The sequence below is a fragment of the Centroberyx gerrardi genome, chromosome 8 (assembly GCF_048128805.1).
Source record: "Centroberyx gerrardi isolate f3 chromosome 8, fCenGer3.hap1.cur.20231027, whole genome shotgun sequence".
Classification (NCBI taxonomy): Eukaryota; Metazoa; Chordata; class Actinopteri; order Beryciformes; family Berycidae; genus Centroberyx; species Centroberyx gerrardi.
This window is the reverse complement of record NC_136004.1, coordinates 15834950-15851791: the sequence shown is the minus strand read 5'-3', so window position 1 is coordinate 15851791 and position 16842 is coordinate 15834950. Positions and strand designations below refer to the sequence as shown.

The following is a 16842-nucleotide window of genomic DNA, read 5'->3' as shown; positions in this document are numbered from 1 at the left end:
TGCCTTGTTTTGTTATATGGTAGTTTGTTTATGTTTGTTAGCAATAGTGTTTGTCAGCCTGGTTATGGAATGTAGGGATTGTTACTGTAATATTCATTTTTAACATTGTAGCCTTCTGTATTTGCTTTGTATTAAACTGTACGCAATCCTTAGGATACTATATTATGAAATGGCTAGAAATAGATTCAAGCTAAGAAGCTGCTTTTAGTCTGTTCAGTATATTTTTGTAGTGACGTCCTTCCTGTGGGCAGGAACACAGCCCAGCCCTGACCTCTAAAATTAGCCTGAGAACAAGAACACTCATCCGGCTAAATAAACATTTCTTGTGGTAAATAGCCATTCCTTGTGGTTGTTGTGAGATTGTGTTGTGTTCTTTTTTTTATGTTTTAAGTACTTGTGTTTTTTATCAGTTGTGTTTTTATCAATACTACTATCTTTGTATTTTTATTCTATACTTTAATTTTTTTGTAAAGCACTTTGGACACATTCTCAAACCAAAAATTTGGTTTGAGGATGTCTTTGTGTCCTAACAGTCAGTCTTTGACATTGCTTTTTCCCCAGGTCTTACGTCTGGACACAGAGGAAATGGAACTGCCTGCTGTATTTACTGTTGCTCTGTTAGCACCAGCTTATGTAGTCTTGGCAGTCAGTGTTACTATGAAGTGATACTACTGTATGTAGAACAAAACACTCTACCTGGCCTTTGCTGCATATACAAAAATCTGTACAATCCTAACTTGATGAATTTGGATACTGTAACTGAAAGAGTTTTCTAACCTTTAACATTGAATGTTAAGACTAAAACTGCACTCAAAAGTTTCACAAGCTGATATCAAGTTAGTATTGTGTGACTATGCGTGAATAATGCCTTGTATGCCTGTGGTATTGTTTGATATTGACATTCTGCAAAGAAAAGAAGTGACCGTGTGTTTTTGTCTGATTGCAGAGTTCTGGGGATGAGTCTGCTGTACTGTGGTTGGACCAAATCCAAGAGGCCATACATACGGCTAACCAGGATGAAGAGGAGGCTCGCATATGTATGCACAGAGTTAAACTGCATGTCTAGTTAATTCTCCCTATGACACTCTTTTTGTTGCTGTACTGTTATTGTGCAGTTTTCATAACTGATTCATTGGTTCAACTCTTCTGTACTGCGCCAGTGGCTGGAGCAGTAGCAGATATCAACAGGGTGGTGGCCGAGGGGGACTCCCAGAATACATTGCAGGCCCTGCAGGCTCCCACTGCAGGGCTGAAAGCCGTGCTCTCTGAATGTGCTGACACCTACCAGACTGAACTGGCCCAGAGACAGACAAATAATGCTACTACAGGTAACTTGATTTACACGTGTCACCATGCAGTAAGCTGTATTTGTGAGAGACTGATGCCTATTTAGAAAAGAAGTCACCTGATATTCTGATGTAGCGTTCATTGTGAATCCATGACACGACAGCCTCCCCTCACACAGTGGCTGAACAAACAATGATTTAAAGGGGCACTTTCTGCTCTCTCCCAGGCAGCAGTGAGAGTATGTGGGTGAGACATCGTATCAAGGACAGGTATGACTACTACTACAACCTTGAGAATGGAGAGGGCACCTGGGAGGAGCCAGAGGGATTTGAACACCATGGTGGCCAGCTCAGTAAAGAGGAAATCCAGGTACCCCCCCCCCCCACTATATGTGTCTGAAAATATTCAGTTTACACGCTCCACAGTGTAGTGTAGTAATAAGTTACCATACTAACACCAACCATGATGTCATTGATTTTATTGATAGTATATTAATGGATTCAGTGACTATTCATTTGATGATTTTTATAATCTAATAATAATTTAATGCATTAAGGGGCGGCCACACTGATACATTGTGTCTGTCCATGCACATTATTTTCAGCCAATTAGAGGTTTGTTTTGGCAAAAATGGAAGCGAACACTGAGACAATGCAGTGTACATAATCCTGTTGTTGTACGATTCATCTAAAGGATTACAAAAAGAAAGATAAAACAAAGAAAACTTGGTACAACGTTGGAATGATTGTAGGTTTTCCAGGTCCGTTTTTGTTGAATTTATACTGTATAGTCTGTAGCACTGCTATAAGCAAAACCTTCCTGACATGTTTTCTCCTTACTGTACTTTTCCCGCGCCCAACACATTGACATTCCAAAACAACCCAAAGGACAGAAATCTATCTGTTAAATATTCTGTCCATTTTCTGATGGATCAGTGTGGCCGCCTCCTTGTATCACAGACCTCAATAACATTGTTTCGACCTAAAGAAACTCAAACATGCTTTGTTCCTTCAGAATGTTGTCAGCGGAGTGACTGCGGAGTATAACAGGGAACAGTTATGGTTGGCCAACGAGTCCCTGGTGATCCAGCTGCAGGCTCGGATCAGAGGTTACCTGGTCAGGAAGGTGCACGCCCAGAGAATGGAGTATTTACAGCAACAAGAACCACATGTGGTCAAACTGCAGGTACTGTATGGCACCGCTGCAAACTATGAGCTGTGAATACTGGTCGGCACATAAGAAATAAGATCAGATTAACTTTATTGATCCCTGAAGGGAATTTGGGCCATTGCTGCAGTAAAGAATAGCATACAGATAGCAATACAGCAAAAACAAATATTGAAGATTAAAGATACAATGTCCTCATTATGCTAATGCAGATTTCCTATTGGCTGGCAAGAATTCTTGCTATGTTGACCTTTTGATAGATTTACAAATGTTTGCTGTTTACAGTTACAAATGTATAGGCCAGAGCAAAAGCATATACTCAGAATGTGCGTTATTGTTAGATGATTCCTTTTTTTTTCAGACAGAAAATAACCTTTTAAAACTCTGATATATTTATTTAGACCAGAGACACACCTCATTTCTGAAGAATTATTATGTACTGTCAACTGAACTGTTTAACGTGTGGAGGCCATCCAAGCTATGTTACTACTGATGTGAAACACCCAGCTTAGAGCAAAAGTTTTCACACAGATTTTTGATCATATTTTATATGATGTTTTATATTTTGTATCATATTTTTCCTTTTTGCTGCAGGCTTGCTGGAAAGGGTATAAACAGAGGAAGGTGTACAAAGACAGAATGAATTTGCTGCAAGACAATGTTGCTTCTGTTGTCAAGGTGATGAATTGTATCTTGGATTGCATTTCTTGCAAATATATGAAAAGTATAATTAGTGAGTGTCTGGACAAGTGTAAAGCTATGCACTCCATTCATTAGAAATGATCAACCGCAGACCAAAATAACCATATTAGCTGGGAGTCGTGGAATAAACACTGTACCAAACATTGTACAGTATGTACCAAACTCGATATTAACAGAGCTACTGTATCAAGTTGTTAATATAAGCACTTCCATTTTCAGATCCAGTCCTTAGTGAAAATGTGGAAAGCGAGAAGTAAATACAATCAGAGATTGCAGTACTTCAAAGATCATGTGAGTAACACGTTTCCGTCAGCGTCGCCCAGGGGAGTCTTTTTGTTTTAACCTTTATATAAAGGTTTATTCATGTTATTCACTCATCGTTGTCTGTGTGTTCAGGAGAAAGACATAGTGAAGATCCAGGCTTTCCTGAAGGCCAACAAAGCCAGACATGACTACAGAACACTCAGTGAGTCAACACACACACACACACACACACACACACACACACACACACACACACACACAGACAAACATTACATGCACCAAATACTAAACTCAAATCATTGGTGGAGAAAATACAAAAAGAGCAGTAGACCTGTGGGCAGCTTCATTCTGTATCATAGGTTTATTACAAGTTGTATATGAAAGACTACTGACCAGTGTTTTTGCGGGCTTGCATGTGCGTCGCCTCTCAGCTGGGGCCCAGGACCCTCCTCTGTCGGTGGTGCGTAAGTTTGTCCACTTGCTGGAGCAGAGCACCCTGGATCTGCAGGAGGAGCAGGATGTGACACGACTGAGGGAAGAGGTGGTCACAAAGATTCGCTCCAATCAGCAGATGGAGAAAGACCTGAACCTGATGGACATCAAGATCGGCCTGCTGGTGAAGAACAGGATCACCCTGCAGGTTGGGAACCCTTGCTGTTATAAGTACAAGGATGGGAAATGCAAGCAATTATTTTATTTTGCTTTGACATCATTCATAGCTAGCTAATATCACAAGTTTCATGTGCAGCAAAATCAGTGAAAGCTGTTCCCAACATTGTGCTCTGATACAATCCCTGTAATATATTCCTGTTTTGCACCTGTATCCAGTCCAGTCTGGCTGCTTCATTTACTCTCGTGGTGTTTGTTTCTGTGAAAAGGATGTTGTGTCCCATAGTAAGAAAATGAAGAACAAGAAAAGTAAGATGAGTAAAGAGGAGCTGGCTGCAGGGGACAGACTGGGTATCAAGGGCCTAAATAAAGGCAAAAGAAGGAAACTGGAGGCCTACCAACACCTCTTTTACCTGCTACAGGTGAGACAGAAATGCATATACACACTCACACATACTACAAAAGTGTGGTTGTACTAAGCAGCTCCTAGTTCTGAGTGTCTGTAACTGTCCTTACAATTCAACTCGAATGGTTTAATTTGACATGCATGTGGAGACACACACCTTACGCCAACTCCTCTCTCCTCCCTACCCCTCAGACCAATCCTTCCTACCTAGCCAAGCTGATCTTCCAGATGCCCCAAAACAAGTCCACTAAGTTTATGGACACTGTGATCTTCACCTTGTACAACTACGCCTCTAACCAGAGAGAGGAGTACCTGCTGCTGAAGCTCTTCAAGACGGCCCTGGAGGAGGAAATCAAGTGAGGGCTGGCACTCTGATTAGTACTGTGTCTGAATCTGATTAAATAAATCCACTGTACCTAGTCTACACTCTGTAACTATTGCATTGATATAATGCATATAGTATTTATTTAATGTAATGCATTGAAGTGGCCATGACATCCATAGAGAGAATGTCGTGCCATCAACAGTGTGAGTTTCCCTAAAACACATGAACACTAAATTCTATGTCTCAGGTCCAAGGTGGACCAGATCCAGGACATCGTGACGGGGAACCCGACAGTCATCAAGATGGTGGTGAGCTTCAACAGAGGCGCGCGGGGCCACAACACACTCAGGCAGCTGCTGGCACCCGTGGTCAAAGACATCATCGCGGACAAGAGCCTAGGCATCAACACCAACCCTGTGGATGTGTACAAGGCCTGGGTCAACCAGTTGGAGACGGCTACTGGGGAGGCCAGGTAGGGGGAAATTGGGGTGGGGGAAGGAAAATATGTGCTACATTCAGTTTTTGACTTATTCTGTTATTGGCATCAAGGGCTTTGAGCCAGCAGTATTGGTTATCCTTTCTGATTCTATATTTTTATAATGTGCTTAGTGGTCAATGAACTGTTGAGTGGACTTCTGACCTCAATGTGCTATTTTCATAGGTATATTTGTATTGTCATGTTATAGTTATATAGTATTTATTTTCTCCTGAGGGAACCAGCAGTGCAAGTCAATTAAGCTTAAAGCTGATTGTCAGTGTTTGTTTTTATTTTGCAGTATTTTCTAACTTTAAGTATATACAAATATTCGGTAACACTTCAGGTTAGGGAACACATATTAACTATTAACTATGGGTTTTCCCTAAATAGTTTAATAATTTCTCTCAATGATATGTGATACTAGCACCTTATAAGCCCCGTACTGAGCAAAGCAGACTAAAAGTCCAGTTAGTTCCCAAAAGTTCCCTAATCTAAAGTCTTACCAAATGTTCTTCTATCAATTAAGGTGATGGTCACTAATACTGCGACGAGTGCTGTTACTCTGGACGAAAGTGCATATACCTAAATCCCTACCGTTTGCACAAATGTCAGTTCACGTTGTGCCCTTGGTTTTGTCGTCCCTCAGCAAGCTGCCCTATGAAGTGACTCCTGAGCAGGCCATGTCACATGAGGAAGTACGCAGCAGGCTGGAGGCATCCAGTCTGGCTCTGCGGTCTGCGACAGATAAAGTTCTCAGTTCCATTGTGTCTTCGCTGGATAATATCCCGTAAGTTTGGGAACCTGTTCGATGTCAAAGTCCACACATCCTTTGCTTCCTCTTTGCTCGTCTCATGCTAGAGCAGATTGGTGAGCACGATGTTGTTCATACTGTATGTGTTGTCCAGTTTGTTTTTTATTTTTTATTTATTTTTTTTAGATCAGTTATTAGGAAGAATAAATAAAGGTGTTCCTCTGATAGTCTTTGCTAACGTGGTTAGAGGTCACAGTACCTAACTAGCAGCTAAGTGTTTTATAATATTAGGCTGAATAGTGTCGTGTTCTTAAGAGGTTATCCAAAATTTGATGGGAGTCAATCTGAGAAACATTTATGCAGTGCAATACAATTTAATTTGATTTCTATAGCACCTTTTGTGTGCCAGCATCTTAAATAGGATAATCCAGCATCAAATATAGATATTTAAATAAATAAATAAATGTATATTCGCATGGAAAAATTTATTAAATGGATACAAAAATTATATATATGTTTTTTTCTCTGTACTTAATTTATTTCTGTTTTATTTTGCTCACAAATCACAGCTTTCATCCATTGATTGGCGTATTCATTTTAATTCATCATTTTTAATATTTTCTTTTTTTTTCCCTTTGCATTGAAATATTTAACTATTAATGATTCTGTTTAGGCTGTTTTATTCAACTATGGCACATATTTATGCTTTAATCTATTTTCCTATTTTCCGATTATCATATTTAGTATTTTCCTGTCCCTCTGTTTCCTATTTCATTGTTCCAACATTATAATGAGAAGGGTGTGGCTAAAATGCTAGGTGGGTCTGACCACGGGCTCGGACATCGTAGGTTTTTCAGTGCACAAGTCTGCAGCTGCATGCCAGTTGCTTACAGTTGCTAGAGACAGTAAATCCCACTAGATGGTGCTGATGTTGGATTATGCTCATGAGGAAAAACTGCACTCCTAAAATGTGAAGATAGTTTTTGGCATTCATGTATTCTATACTTGTTAACACAGAAATGGAATTACACTAAAATGTAGAGAGACATTTAAATCCACTAAAGCTTAATGCATTCAGTTAAATCCACACAAAGGAAAGGACGGCATTCTGCATCAAAGCCCTGACCAGGAGTGAATGAGTTGTCATTATGGATTTTAATTTTGTTCTCCATATCTTGAGTTTGCTATGCCATTCTTTGCATATGTGAATGCATGTTGTTTTGTGTTTGATGTCCCATCCATGTTGTTTTGTTTTGCATGTAGTTATGGCATGAGATACATAGCAAAAGTTCTGAAGAACAGCCTCCATGAAAAGTTTCCAGATGCCTCAGAGGATGAACTGCTGAAGGTAGAGGGCCTTCATGTATATCTTCATATATATTTCCTTTTATTTGCATACATGTAGTATAATACCTCTTCCTTCCTCAATCGATGTACTGTAGGCTTAATTATCAGTTAGTTTAAGATAGACATATTGCTCATTAGGCAATTTGTACCTTAGTTTCTCTGTTGGACACATTAGAGAATAACTAGCTGATAGTAGGGGAAATGTGTGTACTAAGAACCACAGTTTGAAACCTAATTTGGCACTACACACACGATACTGTGCTTTCCTCAGTGTGTTCAGATTCTGCACACACAGTCCTCTCTGCATGTTTTATTGAAGTAGACCATGCTGAGGTGATTGCCTGTGTATAAGTTCATTTTACAAAAGGTTTTAACTATGCATTTGCTGCCTCTTGTGCCAGATTGTAGGAAACCTGCTATACTACCGCTACATGAACCCAGCCATCGTGGCGCCTGATGGCTTTGACATCATCGACGTGTCGGCCGGGGGTCAGCTGCACTCAGACCAGCGTCGTAATCTGGGATCTGTGGCCAAGATGCTCCAGCATGCTGCCGCCAATAAGCTGTTTGAGGGCGAGAACGCACATATGACACCAATGAACAACTACATATCACAGACTTATGAGAAGTTTAGGTGAGAAAGTGAATTCATTTTAAATGAATACAGCTATAGAGAAAATCCGCTCTGCAATTGTAAGTTAGCTGATAAAAACTTATTTGATTTGTCAAAATGGTTTTCAGCTCAGGGCAATACTCAAGTTTGAACACAGGTAAGTCTTCCACATGACAACATCTTAACTATTTACAGTATGAAGCAGTGGCTCTTGGAGTACATGTTCAATACAATGAACATGGTACAAGGAAAAAAAGATGGCGGGGGGGACAATTCTTGGACTTTTGTGCTATTTTCTTTGTTTCGGGGGAAAAAAGTGAAAGCTTTTTACTTGGTGTAGCCTACATGAGCCATTGTCTCCTGATGTTATAAACTTCACTCAGCAACGCCGCTCTTGAGGATGGTTTGCACGCAAAAATAAATTTTCCATCCAATAAAAAAGCCAAGAGGATGAGATAAATAAAGTGAGCTGCTGATAAACCTGTTTCCCCAGTGAGGTCAGGAACAGGGTGAGCTGACATGGTGGAAGTAGAGGTAAGCCTGGGAGAGGAAGATGCTGTTTTGTTGGAGTGCAGTGTCAGCAACTAGGAGATGTGTCTTCACTCAAATCTCCTGAACTCGTCAGCCTTGTACAAATGAGAGAGGGTGAGGGTGTGTGTGTATGCGTGAGTATCCTTTGTTTTTGGGGAGAAGTTGCATTCCGAGAATTGTCTCTCCCACAGTGCCTAAGCAGCTAATGACTCATCATTACTGGAAATCAATATAGTTTTTAGCCCAGTTTCTGTAAACTGGTCACCCTAGTTGAAGGACTACAATAAAGTAACAGGTACATTACAGAATGTTTTGCTTTTTGACTAAGGTTGATAAAACAACTTTATAATTCCTTGTGATCTGGCTAGCACAGGACAAGCCTTGGAGACTGATAACCGCTAATGTCCTAACGTTCTTTTCCTCCAGGGTGTTTTTCCAGACGGCATGTGATGTCCCGGAACCTGAGGAGAAATTTAACGTTGATGAATACTCAGACATGGTGACCCTGAGCAAGCCCATAATTTACATCTCAATAGAGGAGATCATCAATACCCACTCGGTAAACCCAAACAAGACACGTCTCTAATCTGGTCTTCTATACACCAGATTGGATCAGATCAACTTTTTCTTCCCAAAAATGCAGGACATATTAATAGTTATCATTAAAATAACACCAGTTTAAAGAAACATGCAGTTGCTTCCATAATATGTGTACATTCATAGATTTATGATACATGCATAGTTCTATGGTCTTTCCGTGCTATCAGTCTCTCTAGTCCATGGCCTGTTTGTAACTATACTACTGTTACTGCATTATTTCCTTCTCTCCCCTCTCTATTTTTCTACTTTCTTCTATATTCTGTCCCGTCTTCATCTCTCATCTCTTTCCCACCCTCTCCTTGTGACCGTTTACTCTGCAGCCACTTCTTTTATTTACTTTATCTTCCCCTCATCCACTTTTCTCCCATTTCCAGACACCCTAGCAACCACCTAGAAGCGCCCTAGCAACCACCTAGTACACCCTAGCAACCACCCAAAACACCCTAGCAACAACCTACAAACACCCTAACAACCACCTAGAAACACCCTAGCAACCAACTTATAACACTCTAGCAACCACCTAGAAGCGCCCTAGCAACCACCTAATGCACCCTAGCAACCACCTACAAACACCCTAACAACCACCTAGAAACACCCTAGCAACCAATTTATAACACTCTAGCAACCACCTAGAAGCGCCCTAGCAACCACCTGGTACACCGTAGCAACCACCTAGAAACACCCTAGGAACCACCTAGAAACACCCTAGCAACCACCACGGCATCCTAGCAACCACCTAGAAGTGCCCTAGCAACCACCTAGAAACACCCTAGCAACCACTAAGTACAGCCTAGCAACTACCTAGTAGACCCTAGCAACCAGCCAGAAACACCCAAGCAACCACCTAGTACGCTCTAGCAACCACCCAAAAACACCCAAGCAACCACCTAGTACACCCTAGCAACCACCTTCTACACCCTAGCAACCACCTTGAAACACCCTAACAACCACCTAGAAGCACCCTAGCAACCACCTAGTACACCCTAACAACCATCTAGTACACCCTAGCAACCACTTAGAAACACCCTAGCAACTACCTAGAACTCCCTAGCAACCAAGTTGAAAGACCCTAGCAACCACCTAGAAACACCCTAGCAACCACCACGACAACCTAGCAACCACCTAGAAGCACCCTAGCAACCACCTTGTACACCCTAGCAACCACATACTACACCCTAGCAACCACCTAGAAACACCCTAGCAACCACTTAGTACACCCTAGCAACCACCTAGTACACCCTAGCAACTGTCTAGAAACACCATAGCAACCACTTAGTACACCCTAGCAACCACCTAGAAACACCATAGCAACCACCTAGTACACCCTAGCAACCACCTAGAAATACCCTAGCACCTGATAATCTACAGCAAGCCCACGCATTTTCTCCAGGAAATGTATTCTAGTTATGTAACGTATCTTTGCTCTTGGAAATCCCTTTCTTGAGGAAGGGAAAGAAAAATGGATGGTTTCACAGCAAAGTAGGATCACTTCAAAGCAAAGGAGACTGAGTTTTGCATGTGCATATAAGCAGCATGGGGTGTCCTTTTCTGATATTATCTGTGTGTGTATTTGATCGCCCTGCCTCCCTTTCCATCTTCATTCCAGGTAGCTGATTAAAAAGACTTGATGCTTCTACATACTATATGCTACATGCATAATGATGTAACTCTAACTGTTTTTTGTTGACATTTAGTGAAAAGGAATGGCTTTAGCTTAACTTGTAAGAGAAAGCTTAGCACTTTTTACCCATAAATCTGGATCCTGTTCAGTTGTTGCTCTGTGGATAATCAAGGTTCATTCAACCTGTCAGAATATGCCTGACTTAAGTTCATAGTGAATGTTTAAGCTTTTAGCATAGACATGACCTAACCACATCAGTTATTTTTAAATTGATCACACAGTCATTCTGTGTTTGTTTAGCTGCTGTTGGAACATCTGGAGGCCATCTCTCCTGACCACAACGACCTGCTGCATGAGCTGCTGCAGGACCTGGGAGACGCCCCCGATGTAGAGGCGCTGCTCGGTACTCGCACACACACATTCACAGTAAACTAGGGCTGGGTATCGCCACTGATTTCCTGAATCGATTCGATTCCGATTCACAAGGTCCCGATTCGATTCGATTCGATTCAATATCGATTCGGTTAGGGATATTTCAGTTACAATATCAATTTTGCTTGGATATGAAAGAAATTCTCAGAGAACTAATGCTGTAAATTGTACAAGGAACCCTCTAACCTGGTGCATTATTAAAAATATTAATGTTTACATTAAGAATTGACCCCAAAGCAGTTACATTAATGTACTTTTTATTTAACATGACCAACACACTACAGCAGTCAACACAATATAGTGCAAGCAGGGGGTTCCCCAAATTTTTGAGTAGCCAGCCAGATGGGAAAAGTAGCCGGCTAAGGGATGTTTGCGATGGCAAGATACATTTTTCCGGTGATGCATTTTTACCGAATTAATAAACAAACCTTAAATATGTTTATGAAAGCATGACTTAAAATAGCATAAACATTTTTATTACAGGATCAATGCTCAATTGAAAAATAAACTGATTATGTTTTTTAATTGTGAATGTTTAATGTACTTTCTTCAGTCAGTGCAGAAGAAATAAGTAGTCTAAAACAAAAATATTATTACAAATAGTAATAAATATAATACCAAAGTGCATATTATAGTCTTCTCAGAGCAAGACTGGATCTCTCTCCTGAGTACTACTGCACTCACAGAACTGAGATCCAATAATGATGGAAACATAAATCAGTTTAAATAATGATTTTACATGGTCATGGTAATGAAGCCCCTAAAATGATCTCCTCAACTAAGGCCTTGTATTTAGCGTTATACAGCAGTTTCAGCTGTAACACTTCAGTTGAGTCCGTCGTTACCATGGCAACCGTTCGCTGCGCGTTGCGCAGAAGCTCGGCAGAGATCGCTATTATTTTGAAACATCTAAAAAAACGCACAACTCCCCTTGCAATTTCACGCACAGTTCAGTTATTAAGGAGAGTGACAACCGCATTCTATAACCAAACTCACTACCTGAAAAATTCAGGTACTGATACTGAATTTGAGAGCGGATTCGGTTAGTCCGAGTAGTGTGAACCAGAACGGGACTGGACAGCTGGTTGTTACGTGACGTTAAGGCTCAACACTCGTTATGTTACGTAACATTATCATCCTTAATTTGAAAGAGACGGAGGTAAGTGTTGTGAGATATTCTCAATTTTTCGATCCAGTCTGTTTCCTCAACATTGCGGTTGTTCCAGTTCTGCGGCCTTCAGCCCAAATGTTGCTGTTAAAAGTATGAAGTTCCTGCGATGGAAAAAGAGAATATGACGCCGCTGTCAATGGCGGTTTATTAAGATCTTATGGATAAACTGACGCCTCTGGTTACTGGTGTTACTGGTGTCAAATAAACTGAAAATACAGGCGATGGTAGCCACCATATTGGTCTGAAGTAAACGTTACTATGGTTACAGACATTATTTCCAGCCATCGTGAGATCGGAGGAGTGGAGTGACTCCTGATACCCGTACAGACAGTCTGAGTCTAGTTATTTTACTTCAGTCTGCTCCAGTATGTAGGCTACCAGACATGCGCAGTCACTCTCATTCAAAAATTCTGTTATCCCCACCAAATTCTGGTAGTGTGAACATTTAGTGACATTCAGTTATAAAAGCAGCCGGCCAGACAGATGTGAGTAGATGGCTAAATAGCCGGCAGCCGGCGCTAGCAAGTTGTGCAACTCTACAGATTCTACAGGCATATATTGGGCATATATTAAAAGATCGATCTCGGGATTTTATGAATCGATATCGGATCATTCAAATGAAGATCGATTTGAATCGGAAAATCGATTTTTTAAACCCAGCCCTACAGTAAACCATTTGTTTCTGCAACTGCAATAAAATAAAACTGCATATATGATTTTAACTTTTAGTTATCCACTAAAGGTTTGAAGAGCACTTTTTGAGCTATACTCTTTTGCACATTCATACAGTTAAATATGTTCACACCTTTAGGCTGTCCAGTAGACCCACAGTGATCTACTGTTGACATTAGACATTAGTTGTTGAGGGAAGGGAGCACATCATTTGCTTTCCTCCCTTAGATTTCAACCCTCCATTCAAAACCCCACATCACTAACCGTTACCCTACTCCTGCTTCAATATTTTTTTTTATCAATTTATTTGCCATATACCTTGTTAAGTTAATAACAAGTTGGCCATAGCTGTTTTATCACTTTTCATGTTGTGCTGCTTAACCTCAGGTGAAGGAGCTGTTGACCCTAACGACCCCAACAAAGACAGCGCCCTGAGCCAGCTAGGAAAGACGGAGATCTCCCTCACCCTAACCAGCAAGTTTGAGCTGCTGGAAGGGGATGACAAGGACATGAAGACACTCATGACAAAGTAAGTTTATTGATGGGTGCAACTGAGACAAAAATCCTTCAAGCAAAGACTGTTGTCAAGTCCTAAGTTTATAAATGTTTACCAATACACAGGATTTGATGTTGCAATCCTTTGGGAGCATTCAGCCAAATTCAGATGTCAAAAGAATGATGTACTAACCCACAAATGGTGATTACAGAGGACATCAGGCTATGCCTTCATTATCTTATAATGTTGTGACACATAATTCCATGAAATGCATCACACTGAATCAGACTTATTCAGAAGTACTGAATACAGACTTTGGAATGGCTGGTAGTCGGCCTGCAAACTGCAGGCTTATAGAGGGTTGAGCATATTTAGAAGCCAGAAATAACAACATATAAATTCTGTGTGACGCAATTCTGTATGTACTTAACCCTTTTGGACACAGAGTATGTTTCTTAGAGGCTATCTCTCAGTGGCATGTCTTTGTTGTCTTTCCTGCCCCTCTATCATTTCCTGCTCAAGCAGGAAGTGGTTTGGTGGTCAGGGTTATCTTGGCTATAAAGATGTATCCATTTGGACCAGTTCCTTACAGGACCTAGTGAAGTAGGCTGTATTGGAAGGATGGCCTCGTCCTCAGCTGCTGGCGCATATTTATCTTCAGTGATACAATATGTGTATGTCAAAGCCCATAGCATATGGTAAATTGTCATCACCGTTTCATATGATCACTGTCCTGGCTGAACTGTTTTGTTTGGGTTCGTAGGCCATGCCAATAGTTACCAGTACCAAGGTATCTGATTCTTTCCAATGATTTCATAATATCAAACTTGATGGATTTTTTCATAACCCATCATAACTCAAAATGCTGATGGGGGGGGGGGGGGGGGGGGTGGGGGGCGGGGGCTTTAGCATAGTTACATATTCAACAAAAGTTGACCACCCCATTTTCAGGGAAAGACAGTTACAAGACAGAAGCATCTTCTGTGCATGTAGAGGAAGAAGATACAAGACAGGATGATGTTATTTAGGCGAGAAAGGAAGGTATAGGAGAGGGGGATATGAAGTGTTTCTGCATAGAGATGAGTTTTCAGTTTATGACGGAAGGTCCGGAATGTTTCTTCCATCCTGACTGAGAAAACTGATTTCTACTTGGTAGTAACAGGCATGTTACATGTCTGGAGGTTTTTAAGTGATCTGTTGATATAAAGGAAGACTATTTTAGTCATACTAACAGATTGTTAGGCTACATGTTAACAGTGTCACTAGTTAGTAACTAGAAATGTTGTATGAACTTGGCATGGTACAGTATATAATATCCACATTAGAATATAAAACACTGATCTCTATCTGATGACAACAAGCAAACGATCCATTTCTGTGTGTATATGTCAGGACTAAGAAGCTCATAGTAGATGTGGTTCGGATCCAACCTGGAGAGACTCTACCTGAGACTCTGGAGACCCCGGCCACTGCCCTGCAGGTGATATAATGATGAGCTGTGTTTACTTTTTTACATGCCATATACCCAACATACATTTTCTTTCATCAAAAGGATATATGCAATTCGTTTTTTGTTTGCACTGCAGTGTGCTAACAATTTTGCTTATATGTCTGACTTTCTCCCTCAAGGAGTCGGAGCATGCCAAGATCGTAGAGCGCCGTGCGGTCCAGGATGCTCAGACGCCAGAGGGTCTGAAGAGCAGCCAGGCGGTACTGGAGGACAGCCAGCTGCCACTGGAGCAGAAGAAGAGGAAGATCCTCAGGAACCTCCGTACCTTGGAGCAGGCTGGCCTCATCACTGCAAGTAACAAGTACCAGGACCTCATCAATGACATATCAAAGGTATATATGCATCTCTTATACATACGCACTTACATACATGTAAACAGATGCATGCTTCCAATGGTAACTTGTCAGCATCTTCTGTGGTCTGTCCAGCTTCCAATTTTGCAAAGGTGTAGCTAAAACATGTAATTGACAGGACATTCGCTATCAAAGACGCTACAGACAGAGGAGGAAGGCAGAGCTCGTGAAGCTCCAGCAGACTCTGACCGCGCTCAACTCTAAGACGGCCTTCTACCAGGACCAGATGAACTATTATGACACCTACATCAAGACCTGCCTGGATAATCTCAACCGGAAGTGAGTTGTACCTACGTCTCTTACACCTTGTGGTGAAGAAGAGTTTTTCAGCAGACTTTTCCTCGCTGTTTGTACATTATGTCCTTGCTTCTTGTTATTTTTTTTATGGATGGATTGATGGATGGATGGGTGGAGGTTTAATTTGATTTTAAACACAGATTACCTTGTGTATTGTGTGTACCCAGAAATTCACGCAGGTCTATCAAACTGGACAGCAAAGGAGAAGAGAAGGGCAGTAAGAAGTGGAAGCAGCAGTCTCTGAAATACACGGCTGCCAGGCTGCATGAGAAGGGAGTCATCCTGGAGATAGAGGGGCTGCAGACCAACCAGTAAGTCTAGTTGGTCACCGCTCAGACAGCTACTGGACAGGGCTGGGTGTCCCAAAACTATTTTACCGCTACTTTGTATCATTGATCTGAGACGAAGTTGAACTTTGTGCAGAGAGGCCCTTGGGAAACCCATCTAAATGTGTACATTGTGGTATAATTGGTAGGCCATGACACATCTGCAGGATTTCAAGGCAATGTAGTTGACCAATTCTGCCAACAGTTGTGACCAACAGTATTCATTTAATAATACTTTTGTTCCTTACTTTCCAGTCTCTTATAAACTTTGATTGATTCTCAATTCAATTTCTCAATTTTATATATCTCTCCATCCTTATTGCAAGCTATATATCACTCTTCAACAAGGCCTCAAAAATTGCTATATATGCCTTTATACCATGGTTTGGGTGAATACTCGATTCTGATTGGCTGCAGGGTGTCCATTAATTCCTGATAATGGACACCTACTAAGTAGTTCCAGTGAAACTGTCTGTTCACCGTTCTAAATTAATGCGCTGGCTACATAGTATCAGCCTGTATCTAAAATGAGTAACCATAGCAACAGGGACGCAGTCAAAGCTTTACAATTTATTGCAACACGTTAACAAGCTAACACTTGTTTGTGAAAATCTTGATATTGATTTGGGGACAATGACATGGCTGGATAGCTAGCTAGTCTTGTTGTTAAACATACTGTCAAATTATATTTACTGTTTGTCAACCGTACGCAACGTTATTGACTTTGAATCTTGCTAGCATAGCGTTAGCTTTCTGGCTCATAGCTGAGCCAAAGGGTTCTATGAGCTGAGCGGACTAGAAATATTTCCCGTTGCCAAGTCGTATCTAAGGTTCGTCCTATTTACTGGAGTAGTGAACACAGTTTCCATTGCATAAGAACCTTA

General features: G+C 41.1%; 1 protein-coding gene across 1 annotated transcript in view; it reads left to right on the top strand.

Annotated features, from left to right (window-relative positions):
* iqgap2 (IQ motif containing GTPase activating protein 2) overlaps positions 1-16842 on the top strand; it is a 44241-nt gene that overhangs the window by 24910 nt on the left and 2489 nt on the right. The window contains exons 16-36 of the mRNA XM_071899659.2: positions 947-1037; positions 1161-1328; positions 1514-1656; positions 2302-2472; positions 3049-3132; positions 3376-3447; positions 3553-3622; positions 3852-4060; positions 4299-4451; positions 4628-4791; positions 5008-5232; positions 5885-6025; positions 7253-7337; positions 7738-7970; positions 8907-9039; positions 11002-11104; positions 13364-13505; positions 14865-14952; positions 15102-15314; positions 15454-15614; positions 15800-15943. Of these exons, the coding sequence (XP_071755760.2) occupies positions 947-1037; positions 1161-1328; positions 1514-1656; positions 2302-2472; positions 3049-3132; positions 3376-3447; positions 3553-3622; positions 3852-4060; positions 4299-4451; positions 4628-4791; positions 5008-5232; positions 5885-6025; positions 7253-7337; positions 7738-7970; positions 8907-9039; positions 11002-11104; positions 13364-13505; positions 14865-14952; positions 15102-15314; positions 15454-15614; positions 15800-15943 (2993 nt within the window). The remainder of the gene's footprint in view (positions 1-946; positions 1038-1160; positions 1329-1513; positions 1657-2301; positions 2473-3048; positions 3133-3375; positions 3448-3552; positions 3623-3851; positions 4061-4298; positions 4452-4627; positions 4792-5007; positions 5233-5884; positions 6026-7252; positions 7338-7737; positions 7971-8906; positions 9040-11001; positions 11105-13363; positions 13506-14864; positions 14953-15101; positions 15315-15453; positions 15615-15799; positions 15944-16842) is intronic.